This window comes from Numida meleagris, chromosome 9 (genome assembly GCF_002078875.1).
Source record: "Numida meleagris isolate 19003 breed g44 Domestic line chromosome 9, NumMel1.0, whole genome shotgun sequence".
Taxonomy (NCBI): domain Eukaryota; kingdom Metazoa; phylum Chordata; class Aves; order Galliformes; family Numididae; genus Numida; species Numida meleagris.
In genome coordinates, this window is record NC_034417.1 from 19,233,069 (window position 1) to 19,250,128 (window position 17,060).

Sequence of the window (17,060 nt, forward strand, 5' to 3'; positions counted from 1 at the left end):
AAGAAGAAAAAAAAAATAGCCCAAAACCCTAAAACCAAACCAAAAATTCGTTTAGGGCTTCGACGTGTGCCATGTTTGCAGACCTCCAAGTAAATCCGTGTGGATCCCGGGCGGGCGCTGAGGCACAGCTCCAGCGAGCGATCCCATCCCAGCGCCGAGCCCGCGGCACCGCCGCCGCTGCGTCCCCTTAGTAGATGACCTCGTAGACCGTGGCCTTCTTGTCCCCAGAGCCCGTGACGATGTACTTGTCATCCGCTGAAATGTCGCAGCTTAAGACCGACGAGGATTCCTTGGACTGGAGGACGGAGCAATGGGGAGGGAAGCAATTGATCAGTGTGGTTTCTTGACGGTGCCCTAAGCAGCAGGTGGCCCCCGTGCCCACCCCCCACCGAAGCAGCCCCTACCTGGAAGATGCTTGCCCCGTAGGGCGTCCTCCATGCGTTGAGCAGGTTGTCCTTCCCCGTGCTCACGAACCATTTACCTGCGGACACGGGAACGGCATCAGCACCCAATGCACCGAGCAGAGCCAGCTGGCCGCCCAGCTTCTCTGCCCCGAGCTCACGCTGCAGAAATTTGGGTACTTCGGAGAACAGGAGCCATTGGAGAACCGGGAGGTTTTCTGGAGGTGCCCACCCCTTTGCGGACCCAGACGTGGCTCCCAGGGGCATGCAGAGCAGCACGGCACTGCCGACACTCACCGCAGTAGGCGAACTTGAGGGAGAGGACGCAGCTCTCGTGCAGGTGCAGCTGGTACTTGTCGGGCTTGGTGTGGTGCAGCACTTCCACGTTGCTGCTCTCCATGCCCACCGCCAGCCACTCGCCCGTGGGGCAGTACCCCAGCGAGAAGATCTGGGGGCACAGAAAAGGTTGGCGCCTGTTAGCACGCGTGGCCCCGCAGCATCCCCAGCCCTGACACTGGGACAGGCCCAGCTGGGCAGGGGAGAGGAGGTGAGCACTCACTGCCAGCTCCTCCTCCACTGTGGTGCAGTTAAACACGAAGCTGCACTTATGCATGGACTTGAGCACAAATGCAAAGCCTGCTTGGTTTTAATGGGGCAGCTGTGCCCACAGAACTGACAGCAAGGCCAGCGAGTCAGAGGAGCAGCAGCAGCCTGGCAGGGACGTGGCCCTGTCCTCCTAACATCCCATGCTGTTCCTGATGCTGAAACACAGGGAGCCAGGGGAAGGCTGGCACATCCAGAATAGGAAACCTTAGTGGAAGGCAGCAAGGCTGTCAGAGCTCCAAGTTGTGGCTGCTATGGGCTGGAAACCACAAGGACGTCCAGCTTCGCAATGCCACGTGGTACCCTATGCAAGCACTGCTTTCTTAATAGCAACCCGATCTCACACCACATGAAAAAGCAACAAAACTGAGGCTAAATCCACAGCCAGAGAGCCCTACTGCTTCAAACACACTTGCTCCGCACCCAGAGCACCCAGGGCACGCACACACAGAGCCAGGCAGGGCTGTGCAGGGCATCTGCCCTCCAGGAAGAGCTCCATCACCACGCTGAGCTCCTGCGGGCTGGCCCCCACAATGGACAACCCCTGCACAAGGCCAGGACCTTCCCGAGGGTCCTGTGCCCACCTGGGAGGTGAAGTCGTGCTGCTGCAGCTGCCGCCCTTCCCGCAGGTCCCAGGAGCGCACCGTGTTGTCCAGCCCCCCCGTCCACAGCTTCGTACCATCGTGCGAGATGTCGATGCAGCTGGCACCGTCTGTGTGGCCTTGGAATTGCCTTACAAGAAAAAGATAATATATAAGAATCCATATCAAGAATAGCAAATGCATGGCGTAACCCACGCAGGTAGCACCAAGGGTGGATGCTGCCCACGCGTTGTGCCTGGTGTTTGTTTGCTCGTGGTTCTGCTCCGCTGCAGCATCACCGCCAGGAGAGCATCGCCACATGTGCCAACGCTCCCAGGTGGCATCTCTGTAACATCCCCTGCCCCAAGCACGCTGGGACCCCTCCCGCCCGCCCCCAACTCACCTGACCAGGGTCTGGTTGTGCAGGTCCCACACGGCGATGTTGCCGTCGCTGCAGCAGGAGAAGCAGACTTTGGCGTCGGGGCTGATGGCCAGCGCGTAGCAGGCGGGCGCCGAGGAGGTGAGCTCGGCCTTGATGCGGGGCGTGGGGGAGGCCAGGTCCCAGATGGTGAGCGTGCTGGCCTCCCCCCCGACGATCAGCGTGCGGCCGTCAGGGAGCAGCTTGCAGGAGCGGATGTAGTTATCCCTGTTCTGCAGATGGAAGAGAGGTGGCGATGCTGTTTGTGCAAGGGGGACAGGCTGGGAAAGCGTGGGGATGGCTTGTATCAAAAATAGGGCGGCCAGCAGGACCAGGGAGGAAGCTGGGGTTAGTCAGCCTAGAGAAAAGAAGACTCAGGGGAGACCTTATTGCTTCCTGCAACAACCTCAAAGGAGGCTGCAGCGAGGTGGGTTGGTCTCTTCTCTCTTCTCCCAAGCCCTAGGACAGGGGGACATGCCCTCAAGTTGCACCAGGGGAGGTTTAGTTTGGATATCAGGGAAAATTTCTCAATGAAAAGGGCCACGAAGGCTTGGAACAGGCTGCCCAGAGAGGCAGTGAGTCCCCACTTAAATGGCACGTAGATGTTGCACTTTGGAGCATGGCTTAATGGCAGACCTGGTAGAGCTGGGTTAGCAGTCGGACTTGATGACATTAGGACTTTTCCAACCTAGACAGTCCCACAAAGGCTCTAGGAAGGCCCCTACACAGGCTCCACCATCACTCCTGGGGACCAGCAGCGACACACCGCAGCTTGCACGCATCGCGGATCCCCCGCCCCGCGCCTTACCAGGCAGTCCAGCTGGGAGATGGGGCTCTTGCTGCCCGGCTGGCTGATGTCCCAGATCTTCACGCAGCCCTTGCCGCCGGTGTATACGTGCCGGGTGGGGTTGCTGATGGTGACGGCGCACACCACCTCGCCGTGGCTCAGCGTGTTGATCTGCCGCGCGTGCCGTGGGATGCCGGGACCAGCCAGGGCGTCGTGGGGAAAGGGGACCGGCTGCATCTGCCCGTCAGCGCTGACGTGAAACGAGTAAGCCCTGCCGAGGCCAGGGGAAAAGACGGAGGTGAGCCCCTAGAACGGCTGTGCCGTGAACGCAGCGTGCGAGTGGCACTGGGGCCACCGCTGCTTGGCCAACCCCAAGCAGCGTGGGGCGGTCCCCTCCCAGGTGAAACCCCACAGAAAACCAAGCGGTGCTTACGGCTTCCCTCCGGGGATGGACGCCAGGCTGGTGGGCAGGCCGGGGGCCCGCATGGGTGGGTGAGGGTCGAAGCCAACCTGTTGGGAGACGTGCGGGTGAGATGGGCACGGTGACCGTCTGTATCCCATCCGCGAGCCCCGCAACCCCCCCCTTTTTGCCCTCAATATTGCTGCTTGATAGCTTAGAGTTATTTTCCCCACACACACAGTAGAAAGAGGAGGTGGATTTGGAAATGAAACAGCATTTCAGGCCTGCAAGGCTCAGCACAGGACTTGCTCACCCTCCCCACATCAATCCCATGTCCCTAGGACAGGCAGCCTGCACCCCAATGTAGCCAAAATCCCAATCTCTGCATTAACAGCAAGTAGTTTAATTCTTGGCTTGACTGTGTTTTAACTTGAAGTATACAAATAAGGATTTATCAGTATCAACACTCAGGGGAAGGCGGTCATGCAGGGAGTTATTCTCATGGGCAGAGCACAGGACACCCGTCAACACCGCAGGGCGCACAGCATCCCAACAGCGCACACCCCAAATTCTGCATCCCGCAACACGAGCCAACCCAAACCACCGGGCGAGGAGCCCATTTCAACCCCAACACCACAGATTCCCCCCCCTGCCCCGTGCCCTCCCCGCGCCCACCGTGAGCGAGAAAAGGAGCTAAAAGTGCTACGTACAGCTCCAAAGCTCACCATTGGCGACCGACCATAGGCAGCGGCGGCGGCGGCCGCGGCGCTCATCTGCGGGGGGATGTTGTGCAGGCCGGCGTAGGCACCGGGGCTGGTCAGCGAGCCGTTCATCTCGTGGTGCCCCATCATGGCAAACGGGGCCGCGTAGGAGCCCGCGATGGAGATGGGCGTCCGCAGGGCGGAGGCTGTGGGAGGGTCAGGGATGAGGTCAGGGGACGTGGGGCCATGGGTGTGCCACCCTGCTCACCCTATCCCCAGCGCCCTGAGCGGGGTGAGGTCCCCGGTACCCCCTGGGATGCTGTGGTACCCACCCAGCGGGTCCATGCCGCTCGGCTTGCCGGGCATCGGCCGCAGCCCCGGGGTGCTGCTCGTCCCTGGGGTCGGAGCATCGTTCCTCGGTGTCGGAGTGTTGGACTTGAGCCCGGGCGTTGACGATTTGTCGTTCTGGATGCAGAAGGAAAAAAAAAAAAAATCCAAGAAAATAAAATGTAAAGGATGAAGTTTAACGGCCACGGGGTTGCTCGGAGAGCCCTGCAGCAGGGCACAGCACGGCACGTACGTGGCCCAAGTCTTTAGTCTTGGAGGAGGGAGTGCTGCTGGAGGAGGCGACCGAGGCCGGGCTGTTGGGCGCATCCCCCTTCTTCAGCCCACGGGCTTTGTCCAGGCCGTTCTCTGGCGGGGAATGGGCCGGGCTGACCCGGGGGGTGGCAGGGTCCTGCAAGGCAGGAGAAAGCACTCGTACCCCAGCACCACCCAAGGGCCCTGAGAGCAGCGAAACCAATCCGCCCCTTGGCTCACCTCGTTGGAGACATCAACGACGAGATCATCGCTTTTGTCACCATCGCTGTCCTGAAAGACAGCGTTAAGTTACAGCCCTGCAGAGCTGCAAGCCCCAGGGCAGCTCCCGCGGCTCTGAATCCCCCCAGCAACACCCCCAGGGCACAGCGACGGCCTTTGCAAGATTTTGCCCAAGCCCAGCCTCCCCGGACCCGTGGCACTGCTGTACATCCCCCATAGCTCACATATCGGCTCATGCTGTCCTTCTCCTCCGCTTTCCGCTTTTTGGAGTCAATGCTGTAGTCTGTGGAGCTCCGGTGCTTCTCGCTGGCTCTCAGGCTTTCCGAGGGCGAAACGGAGTTATTCTGCAATAACAAGAAACACGTATGAGCTGCGCGTGCAAGGGAATGGGGCTTCACGAGCAGCAGCTCGAAGGGCACAGCCAACAGCCTTCTGCCCTGCACCGAGTCTTCAAAGCACTCCCAGGCTGCGAAACCCCAGCGGTGGGGCAAGATCCGTGGCCTAAACCACACATCCTCACTGAACATCACCTCAGAACGGGCTACTTAGGGGCACCTGAGCCTGTTTGCCACCAAAGCAGAGAAAGGGGAGGAGTTGCCTGTTGTTGAAAAGGGAAAATCCTGCTAGGAAGCAGCAGGAATTAGAGCAGCTCCCTGGCAGCTGCTGCAACCCATGGAGGCTGCTGGTAAATATGGATGTGCCATCTAGCCAACGTGGATGCACCATCCATCTACTGAACCAATGCAGACGCACCACCCAGCTAACCAACATGTATGCACCCAACACCAGGCTCCAGCCCCACGGGGCTCTGCACAAGGAGCCCACGGCTGCTTTCCCCTTGGTGCCCGCAGAGCCAGGACCTCCATCCCCCTCTTTTATTAGAGGAGCGAAGGGCAGAGCAGGGCCCGGCTGCCAGGAGCTGCTTTATCACGGCCTCGGTTAAGCCAAGCTCCGCCAAGCCAAGGGGCATTCAAAAAACATTTGGAAAAAAAACCCACCCCGAGAGCGCGCCTTTTTCCTGCAGCCAAACGCTGCGGGCAGGGCTTCGTGCACCCACGGGGACGCATCCGCCGTGCTGGCTTCCCCAGAACAGCCCTGATGCCGGGACAGAGCAAAAACAGCAGCAAGAGCTGCACGAGGGCTGCAGGACGCCCGGCCCCGTGCTGCAATCAGCTCCTCCGAGCCGCAGGGAACATTGCCATCACCGCATCGCGGAGCCCAGCACCCAGCCCGGAGCCCCTGCTACGCAGCCGCGCTCCTGAGCCCCTCCCTGAGCCTTCCTTCCCCCGTCTGAAAGGGAGAACTAAAGCAGTTCGTGTTTCTCCTCGGTACCCAATAAGCGGCTTTGGATAACACCGGGGTCTTTCTTCTCAGGCAGTCATGCTGAAAAACCTCGCAGCTACCAGAGAATCATGTCAAGCATTTAGAGGCATCGATCCATTCAGCCTTCCGCTGGCGCGCCGCCAAGAAACTAAATATTTTTTTTTATTGCTCAGGCAAGGCCAGGAAAATATGAATGACTAACGCTGATTATCGCGCGCATTAAACCTCCGCGGGGAATACCCCGCATTTCGTTTCATAGATCGGGAACGCTCCCATCTTTCACAGCCCCCTCCCCACGCGGGCAGGTTAATGACGCCCAATTCCCCTCTCCCCCTTCAATAATGCTTTTCTTCCCCCTCCAGCTTTCAGCACTCAAAGCCCCCCCCTCAGCAGCACGGTGCTCTGCTGCAGGATGGGATGGGGGACGTCCCCCATCCCCCCCAGCCCCACTGCAATGGAGGGAGAGCCGCGTCGGGGGCAGAAGGAAAAAAAGAAATGAAAGAAAAATCCAATCAGCGCTGGAGGTGACGGTTGCCCTCCACCACGGTTATTTAGCTGGTTAGTTAACTGCTTGACCTTCCGAGTCCTACTTAACGCGGCGTAATAGCCCCAACCAGCCCGGCAGATTAGATGACCCAAGATAATAGAAGAGTGATCAGGAATAAAATAGCTTTCCTAATCGCCGACGGATCCTTTTACCCGCGCTGAGCTGGCTGCGCCCATTCACGCCGCTCGCTCAGTCGCGACCCGACCTCAGAGCGCGGCGGTGGGGGAGGTCTGACCCCACACATCTGGGGCTGGGGGGGACGTCCCGGCACAGCCGGAGCCAGCGGGGGAATCTGGCCTGTTTTCTTTCCCTTTTTCACCTAGAACCAGCCCCCTCGAGGCTCACACCCTGGGGCCTGCTTGCTCAAAGAAGAGCTGAAACAAAACCGCGCCGCGCTCAGAAGCGGAGGTACCGGGATGGGGACAAGGTGCTGCACTCACCGCGCTCGAGTCCCGCTCTGTTGGCAGCGGCCGGGGTCAGAGGGCGCAGCCAAAGCAAAGGGAAGAGAGAAAATAACAGTTAGAATGAGTGCTGTAGCATGGAAACAGACACAGAGCCCCTGCCGCAGCCAGAACACATCCGGGCTCTCCGGCATTGCTTCCACCCCATTTCCCCTCCTCACCCGCCGCCTCCCCTCCCCTCTTCCCTTGCTGAACACACAGCACACGGAGGAGATGCACTGAAACACAAAGGGAAGGCGCCGAGCTGAGGGCTTCAGCCACCAACACGGGAGCGGTCCCCAGCCCCACCGCTGCGGGATGCGTTTGGCCATCGATACCCGGTATCCATGGGGATTGGGGGTTATTTAGACCCGTGCAGAGACACACATGCCGCTGGGTAATTCCTATCGGTGTTTTTTTCCTCCTTTTGCAGGGGGAAGAACAGCCCCAGCGCACCCAGGTGCTGCGGGGGGACCACTGGGCAAACAGCACCTCAATGGGAAGAGCCCACGTCTCCGCGTGCTAACACACAGGTGGCTTCTGCAGGGAGACGCCGAACCCACGCATCATCTCTCCCTTCCAAAACGGCCTTATTTATCGCTTACACCAAGACAAAACACGCAGGACGCCAACTATCAGGCTGCCGCAGAGCGCTGCTCGGGGTGACCCCAGCCCCGGGGAGCAGGCAAGGCGAAGCTCTCACCTCTGTGGTCCAGGTCGTGGTGGTTCTTCTCGTCCTTGACGGCCAGGTGTGCCTGGCTGCCCAGTGCGCCGAGCGCCAGCAGCCCCGAGCTGCTGCCGGTGACGGGCGGGATGCCGGGGGGCTGCAGGCCCGAGGGGTGCGGCGGCAGCTGGACCGGGGGCCCGTGGGCGGCGTGGGAGAGGTGCTGCGCCTGGAGCTGCTGCTGCTGCAATGAGACCAGCGGTGAGCGGGGACAGGGCACGGCCACGGAGATACCGGGCTGCGTCTCCAGGTGCGCTCGCACCCCGCTCGGCCGGCTGCAAGGAGAACTTGGTTAGCACAGGAGGGACGGGGGGCGATGGCCCCCAGGTGTCCGGCACACGTATGCGTGGTGCGCACACCGTGGTCAGAGCCTGGCAATCTGCATTGGTGCTGCAGATTTGCACGGTTCGGCTTTTCAATGGAAATAAGCAAAAAGGGTAAATGCTGAGCGGGATGCAGAAGCCAGCTCTGCACGGAGCACCCAGCGGCTGCTTACACCGCAGGTGACCCTCTTCCCCACCAGCCCCAGGCAGCCTGGAGCTGCAGGTACAGCCCCATCCTCCGCAGCTGGAGATGGGCACAGCGTGGGGAGAGGAAGGGAAGAAAGGAAGAGCAGCCCTTACATTGCTGTTTCAAGCGCAAAGAAAACCAAGTGAAACTGAGTTAGTGGGTTACGGGGGGGGGGGGAGGGGGCTGCCCTCCGTGCTTTGGTTTCCAGGAGCTGGAGGCAGAAGAGAGCCCCTGCCCCACCACCAGGGTTGTGGGACACATTGCAGCACAGTCTGATGCAAACCACAGCAAGAAACCAAAAAACCCACACGCGTGGCTCTTAAGGAGGATGCTGCGTTTACATCGAGGATATTTCCAGCAACCTGGTGCTGCTGGGGGATGCACTGCTGCACGCTCTGCAGTGCTGGGTGAGTCCAGTGCAGCCCCACGGGGCAGTGCAGAGGATGCAGCCCACAGCTCATAAAATGCAACAGGGAAATGCAAAGAATAGGGATCAGCACACGGGTGCCAGGAAATGCCCATAAGGAGCCTCCTGCTCCTGCTGTGCCACCAGCGGGGTGTGCAGGGGGAAAAGGCTCCTGAAGGGTGCACAGAGCAGGTGAGCTGCAGGGTGATGCACACCCAGCTCCTTGCACACTGCTCTGTGCATGCCGTGAATGCCCAGGTCCTGCTGCAGCACTGCACAGGATGCAGCTCTCTGGAAAGTCCCCTGCACCGAGACAACTCCTGTTAAGTTCCACCCAGCTCCTGGCTTCAGGAGCTGCCCCATGAGGCAGTGGGGAGGGGCACTGATGGGGATGGAGCAGGGTGCGACCCATCCCTGCCCACATCCCTGCCCACCTCCTGCACCCTCACGGGAGGCACTGAGGAAATCCACCCAGGACGTGACCCGGAGTCAGACGGGAAAGCAAGCAGTTGCAGTTCCAGGGGGAGGAGATGCACTATCTGCAAACACAGCTCCTTCCGGGCAGTGCAAAGGTCTCAGCTGTGGCAGAAGCCAGATCCAGAAGGCAATTAGACATCCACAGAACTGGTAGAGAAAAGGCAGAAATCATTTGGTCCTCTCCAGAGCAGCTTTTTATTTTTTTTTTGGCTTCTGCTGCATGGCGCTGCTCCATCCATAGTGCAGAGGGGGGAGCATCCTCAGGACCTGAAGCCCACAGCCATCCCCAGTGCTGCCATCCCGGGATCGATCCTCCCCATCTCAGGGCAGAAGGAACAGGGCTGAGCCTCCTGCTGAAATCAATGAGCTCTCTCCAATCCCAACCTCACGCTCTTTCCATCCATTTCAGCAAGGCTGAGGCCACGGTACTTGAGCATTCCCCTGGAGAGCAGCCCTGGTGGCTTTCCAACACTGAGATCCAATGCTTCCTCCTCAGAGGGCACACGCAGGGACAGGGGGTGACCAAATCCAGGGAGCAGCAGCAGCAGCATCCCTATGGGACAGCAGGCAGATTCCATGCAGCATCAGGGCTCACCGCCCTGCTACAGCCATGTCCAGGTGGGGCACAGCAAGGACGGCTCAGCCCTCTGAGCCTCTCCCTCCAACGGAGCAGAAAAACGCTGGTTCTTCCTTTTTATTTAAGCTGGTGCCAAACACATCCATCCTACGGTTCACTGAGCTGCGTGGGACCGGCCCCGTGGGTTCGAGCCACCCAGCAGAGGTGTGGAGATGAGCACCAAGGCACGACGTCCCACGATGGATGCGAAGAACATGGAAGGGATGTTTTCCTCCCCTGCAGAGGCAGGAGCAGCACGGAGCTGGCGGCTCAGGTCCCTCCTGGAGGACGCACGGTGGGGAAATCCTGCACAGCAGAGCCCTGGGACGCAGCAGGCCTCGGCGATGCTCCCCAGTGATGAAGTGCCATCCCTCTCCAGCTCAGCCTCATCCCCAAAAAAGGTGGTTTTCAAACCTCGCATCACTGGGGATTTGCCAGCAGCCCCACGGGCACAGCCGCAGAAGCTCCATCACCAGAAACCATCCCCACAGCTGCAGCCCCACAGCTGGAGCCCCACTGCGCAGGGGTCCTCTCCTCACCCAGTGCCGGGGTGGAGGGCTGCAGGCCCCAGCTCTGCTCAACAAAGCACCACAGGAATCACAGGGATGCAGGGCAGTAGTGGTCCCACTGCTTCCAGGTCGAAGCTGCTTCTTCCAGTGCTACCCCAGCGTACCGAAGGGTAAATCCAGCCCAGCGCTCTGCACTGGGGCTTTCCACCTGCCACCAGCGCTCAGCATCTCCACATTTAACTCCTGAGACACCAGCCTGCAGCAAAGCGGTGCCACGGGGCCGCAATCCCAGCGCAGGGGGACGGCGAAATCCTGCTCCCAGAGCATCTGAGGACCAGGTCCCAGCCCCACGCCAGGGGCCAGCGATGGATGCACACGGAGCAGAGACGTTTGCGTTTCCCTCCCGGGGTCTCTCGGCGTGCACCAGACAAATATGGGTAAGATATGAAGAGGTTACGGTTTACGAGAAAGGCTGGCAAGGAGTATCTCATACGTAGAGTGTTTTTAATTGGATTATGTACATCATGCTTCATGCCTTTGTTAACCGATTTAATGGTTCACCACTTAAGTTCACCACTTGCGTTAAATTTAGTAAAGTAGTCTAATCATTTCCAGAGCTATAACCAAATCAAGGGCTCAATTTCACAGAAGCCTGAAGCAGAGGAACTGTGAGACAATGGCCTAGATGCATAAAATTAACAGTTCTTGACCTCAAAAGGGGCGAAAAAAAGGTTTTAACGATTTGGTGTTGTTTTTTTTTTTTGCATGCGTCAATTTGGTTTTCGGCACCTGCACCAAGACACTGCTGCAGATTAGCAGTACACCTGCAGCATCCCCAGCACCGGGCTCCCCGTAGCCTTGCCTGGGCATTCACATCACCAGGAGCACGATTACACCATCAGAACCCAACTGCGTGGGATGGGATGCCCATTGGGATGCCCACTGCCATGTCAATCCCAAGGGATGGGATGCCCATTGGGATGCCCATTGCAATGTCCATTGCCATGCCAATCCCATAGGTTGGGATGCCCATTGCCATGCCAATCCCATAGGTTGGGATGCCCATTGCCATGCCAATCCCATAGGTTGGGATGCCCATTGCCATGCCAATCCCATAGGTTGGGATGCCCACTGCCATGCCCAATCCCACAGGATGGGATGCCCATTGCAATGTCCATTGCCATGCCAATCCCACGGGATGGGATGCCCGCTGCCATAGGATGCATGCAGGGCCGTGCTTGGCTGCGACGCTCTCCTCGCCGCCCCCAGTCCCTGCCTTGTGCAGCTTTGTCAGGCAAAACGATTACATGGCTGGCTGCTTAACAACGGGGTGACACTCGTGTTAGCGCTGATCCAAGGAAGCAATTACCTCGAAAATGGGGGTCACGAGCCCCGCTCATTTACCTTAATTGAATTCCAATATCTGTCTCTAGCTGCCTTGACTCCTTGCTACGGCTTCGAGCAGCGAACCAAAGCGGAGCCTCCCACCCACAGCCGCTCGGGGCACCCATTAAAATCGAATAACGTCTACACAGCCCCCAGGTTCTGCAGCAAGGAGCCAGGTTCTCCCTCTGCAGCCACGCAACAGCGCGGGTTAAACGCAAACAGGGCGAAGAAGTCTCCTTGCACAGGGAGAAAGAAGTGCAAACCATTGAGAAGTGCAAAAAAGAAATGCAGTGATTTTGAAAACAGACACCGAATCCCAACGAGCTCCCGAGGTGGGGCACCCATTGGGGATCCGCTGCCCCATGGTGAGCTCCAGCGTGGGGCAGGCTTCCTGCAGGGCTGAGGACACAACACTTACAGAAACATTCAAACCCGTTAGCCTGAAAACCCCTCGAGATCCAGGTAACACTGAAGCGGGTAAAAGTCAATGCATGGAACAGCTCCGCCACGCGTGCACCACATTTCACATCAACAGTTACAGCAGAGGCAAACCTGGGCTGGGGGGCTGCGGGGAGCGGGACCCCTGCACGTTCCCAGCCTGGGGACGTGGGCATTTGGTGGTGGGGGCTCCTGGTGCTGCACCAGCACCGGGGAAAACTGGGGAGCAGTGCCACCTGCACCGCTCAGTGCCGGGTCAGGGATTCGGGGACGGCCGGATTCGGGGTGCTGCCCCTCCCTGACACCGCCCGAGCGCAGGGTTGCCTCTGGTTATGGTAAATGATAGGAATAAAAGGGGTATACACACGGTGAGAGGCAGATTGGGAAGTCCACGTACCCCGATGATAGCATTCAACTCCGTCATTGTCACTTGCTTGGCACGTTCAACAGCCTGTGCAACTTGCTGTTGGTGCTGCGGGGACAGAGGCAGGCGCGTGGGTCAGGGCATGCGGGCACCGAGCCGGGACCCCCCCCCCCTCCCCCAAACCCCATCAACCCGTGGGTTTCGCTCATGGGAAATGAGCCCAGGGACGCCTTACCTCTTGTGACAGAAAAGGCATGATCTGTGCTAAAATGGTATTCAGCCTTTTAGCAATTTCTGTCTGAAAAAAGGGAAGAAGAACAAGCAACAGTTAGCAGAAAGCAGCCTCCTGCAACAAGCAGCCATGTGCAACCCCCCCCCCCCCACTGCCCCCCCATAACCCCATCTACACAAAGGGAAACTGCAGCTCCTAAAAGAGGCAGCGAAAGCACACCCGTGTGCACAGGGCAGGAGCTGCTCTTTCCCTTTTTGGTGCTTTGGTCCCTTTCCTATCATGGGACCAAGCGTCCCCAGCAGCCTCACACCAGCCTAAGTTTGGCAACGAGCATGGTGAAGGTCGTGATGGCCTGGCAGCGTGCAGATGCTGGGTGCTTGCAATGCTCCATCCCCAGCACTGCTCTGCAAGGGACTCCTGCATGAGAAACCTCAGCACACACAAAGTACCACGCACCGAGCCCTGGCCAGAGCCATGTGGAGCCTTTGGTTTGCTCTGATCTCATCAGGATCCTTCCCCAGCCCAGACCGAAGCCAGAGAGTTGCTTTTGCCCTCCTTACATCACCCTCCAGAAATTTAACCCGTAACCATTTACACCTGTCAGCCTGACCACACGATTTAGGAGCTGAATAATAACAGCCCGTGCTGTCAAACTGTGGTTTCTGCAACGTCTCCATTAACCCAGAATAACATTTTCCTCTGGTGAAAACCCATGCACAGGCCTGGGGCGAGTCAGCACCACGCACATCAGCCCCAGGGATGCTCCTCCTTTGGGGTCGTGGTGCCCAGACCACAGCTACAGAGAGCATCTCCATGCAGAGCCCTCTGGGGGTCAGGGCAGCTCCCCCAGACCCACAGCAGCCCCCCATCCCACCCTGCTGCCACTGTTAGAACATCCTCTACTCCAACCCAAGCAGTTCCCAAACAGCTGTAAGGATTCAGCCCGCAGCAGCACCATCACACGGCTGCAAATCGCTCCCAGCAGCAGCAGCAGGGGCCCATCCCTCATCTCTCCCACCGAGGTGCCTCCTCCTTTAGGATTTCGGAGGGGGAAACCCCAACTTTGCATTTCGGGAGGGGGACAAAAACCAACCCAACGGCTCAACACTGCTTTGAGGAAGCGGGCAGAAGCAAGGGGACAGCCAGCACAGCACGGACAGCCCCAGGCCCCTATAGCCTGCACCCAGGCAGCACCCAACTGGGCTTCAAAGCAGCAGCAGTATTTCTGGTGGCCAGCTTTGCAGAAAGCATCGCTGCTCGGGTTTCACCTGCTGCTTTTCTTAGCCCTCGCGGAGGTCAAGGGAATTTGCTGGCGCTCCGCTATGAGGCAGAGCCATCTCCGAGCTGCTCCATTTGCTCCAGGTGCATTAGCTGCAGCCGGGGCCATAATGGACCTGAACGCACAGACGCAGTGCACGCTGCACTTAGGATGCTCCCAGCACAGAAGGGCTCCGGCCATAAAGGTAATGCTGCAAACCCCCCCCTCGAGCCCTTCATTGCACCAGAGCCCGGCCGGTGCCTGCACTGCCCGCTGCTCTGCCATAGGGACACCTTAATGGCTGCTCTGGCATCAACACATCGATCAGACTGTGCAGAAACCGCGCCGCCATTCAATATTTACGCCTTCTGCCAAAGCCCGGCGGGTCGGGAGGCAGCGAGCACTCAGCTCCGCTCCCAGGGAGCAGATGCCGAGCTCCAGAACAAACCCAACCTTTAGCCAAGGCCATGTGGGTGCAAAGGGAAGAACCCTGCACCCAGCGCGGAGCGGAGGTCGGGGAGGAGGTGCTGGGTGGGAGAGGTGCTCTCTGGGCACCATCAACCCACTCCCACCCGGCAAAACGCCCCTGGAGCTCTCTCTGCCCTCTTGCCCCATTTTACCCCCAGTTTCCAGCCAAGATTTGGAGCAAAGCTTCACCTTCTGCAAAGACGCTTCCCACTGGGGATCCAGCGAGCAAGCGGGTGCTTCTGCCCAAGATACGACGCTTACAGCCACGGAGTTCCCTGTTCATGTGAGATCCAACAATGTCCAAACATCCGCTCCCCGCACACGCAGCCCCACTCATCCCCATGAGAAGTTTAACCGGTGGCAGGAAGGGCGGCCCTGGCGCTGGGGAGGGTTTCACCCCCAGCACCGCCCTGCAACGGGCCCCGTTCACCGCCGGGCAGCTCCAGCCATGAAAATTCCCCATTCCCAGCACGGGGTTGCCATGGCGACTGCAGGCACCGCATCCTGCATCCCGCATCCCTGCCTCGGCGGCACCGCGGCGCACACCGCCCGCTCCACCCGCAGCCCCGGGGGAGAGCAGGGACCGTAGAGCAGGGACCGTGCCCAGGGAGGGGGCACTCAGCGGGATGCTCCAAGGTGCTCCGGGATGCATCTGGGTCCAGATGCCCGAGGCAGCCCCACGCAAAGGCGAGGAGTCTGGACCCGAATTCCCGACTAATCCCCATCCCATCCCTGCCAGGGCAGTGCCTCGCTGCAGGGAGCGCGGCCGGCTGGCACAACAGAGCACACGCGGGCACCGGCTGTAAATCAAGCACCGACCCCGCGCCCTGAGGGCAGAGAGCGGGCAGGCGCCGGCTGCAGGCACGGTGCTAAATAGCTGTGCCCCTCAGCACCCTCCCCTCCCCCCCCCCCAACACCTGGGCAGGGCAGAGGGAGGTTAAATAACTGCAGGGTGCAGGGCTGAGAGGAGCGGACCGAGTGGAAACGGGACACCCCAAGGAGCGAGCCACCCCCCAGTGCCATCTCAGAACGGATTTTGGGGTCACGTCAAACCAAATCCCAACCAGTCCCAGCGTACTGATGGAAATGGGTGGGACAACAGCGGAGCCACGGGGCTGGGTGCGTGGCACAGCTCGTCCAGCCCTTCTACCCTTGAGGAAGGCACCGGTGCACTCTGTAAAAACACCATGCAGGTTTTTCACTGCCACCCCAAAACCCCAGCACAACGGGACCGGGAGCTCCCCACATCCCACAACAGCTCCCAGGGCACGGGGCGAAGAACAACCACCACCCACCAGGCTCCCGGGGGAGCCTCACCCCAAACCCAAAACCCGGCCCCCCAGGAAGGTGCCCTGCCCCACACACACCGCCCCACCGAGCAGCCCCGACCCGCACAAGGCAGAAGGACGGGGCTGAGCCCCACCCCCCGCGCAGCACCAGCAGCGTCTGTTGAAGCCGGGAGATTGTCTCCGTAAGCACATGGAAATCAGGCCCTTGAGCAGCGTGGTTCTCACTCCGGCACACAATTATGGGCACTTTCAGCTGTCTACCACTATTTCAAGTGCTCTCTCCAACCGGGCTGTCAATGGCATGTTGAAAGCTATTTGTGGCTGCTATCGTTATTAGCAAAGTGGAGAGCAGCGCTGATGAGAATTAAATTCGGGGAGGGGGCGCGGAGGGCAGAGCCCCCCCAGCACCGGAGCACGGCCCACCCCACCCGCTCCACACGCTGCTCCCAGCGCAGGGTACGTGGGGCTCTCGGAATATTCCAGAGGAGAAAGCCAGGCTCTCCACCCGGGGAAGCGTGGCTCAGGGTTGCTCCGAAGCGCTGCGAGGAGGGCTCAGCCACAAAACACAGCGCTCCGGCTCCGAGCTTCCCCCTGCCAGCGGGTCCCCTTCCCCAGCACGCACTTCCCTTTGGGAAGCACCGCGCCCTCTGATCGCAGCCAGCAGCGATCCCCGCGGAACGAAGGGTTCCCCGGGGGCATCGAGGAACGCAAGTTCACCGAGCGGAGCCCCCCAGCAGCGAGGGAGGGCACGAAGCACGGCACGCAGCGCCGCCGCTCCCCAGCTCTTCCCCACATACGGAGTTGTTTATGGATAAAGTCCCATTTTTTTTTTCCCCCTTCGAAAGACACGAAAGAAACGGAGCAGAAAGGAAAAAAAAAAAAAACCGTCGCCACCGCCGCCGGGGCGCGGACGCAGCGCTTAATATTCAGCGCCGAAGAGATAATCTGTTATATAAGCCCCCAGCCAGACAATCCCCTTTTGCTTAAAGATGAAGTATCCATCAATGTTTGTCTCGAGCAGATGTAATCACACGCAGTCAAGTCTGGAGGGCAGGACACCGCATGAATAATTCAGGCACTTCAGTCTACTTGATTGTGTGCAGATAAACACAAGTCAACCGCTAAGCGGGTCAGCCGGGGCTGGGGGCAGCGCAGCGATGGGGCCGCTGGGGGTCCCTGCAACCGAGGGGTGGGGGGGTCCCTGCAACCGGGGGGTGGGGATGCTCTGGTGCTGAGCCCCCAGCCCCACTTTCCCCTTGCCACTGGGTCCCCCCCCAGCACCATTGGGGGACGCAGCACGCGGGGATGCTGCAGCACGGAGAGCAGCGGAGCAGCCCAACCCCACGCCCCGGCCATGCAACGC

At 59.7% G+C, this 17,060-nt stretch overlaps 1 protein-coding gene across 4 annotated transcripts; it reads right to left on the reverse strand.

Moving 5' to 3' along the window:
• TLE3 (transducin like enhancer of split 3) lies at positions 7 to 12,748 on the reverse strand (the record flags this gene model as incomplete). Of its 4 annotated transcripts, none has more annotated exon segments than XM_021407452.1 (16): positions 7 to 295; positions 405 to 481; positions 699 to 849; positions 1,589 to 1,736; positions 1,989 to 2,236; positions 2,812 to 3,061; positions 3,224 to 3,300; positions 3,916 to 4,097; positions 4,224 to 4,356; positions 4,472 to 4,627; positions 4,711 to 4,761; positions 4,935 to 5,054; positions 7,021 to 7,037; positions 7,724 to 7,925; positions 12,484 to 12,558; positions 12,686 to 12,748. In XM_021407452.1, coding segments are annotated over 16 exon segments (2,058 nt in total), but the record flags the coding sequence as incomplete, so codon positions are not given.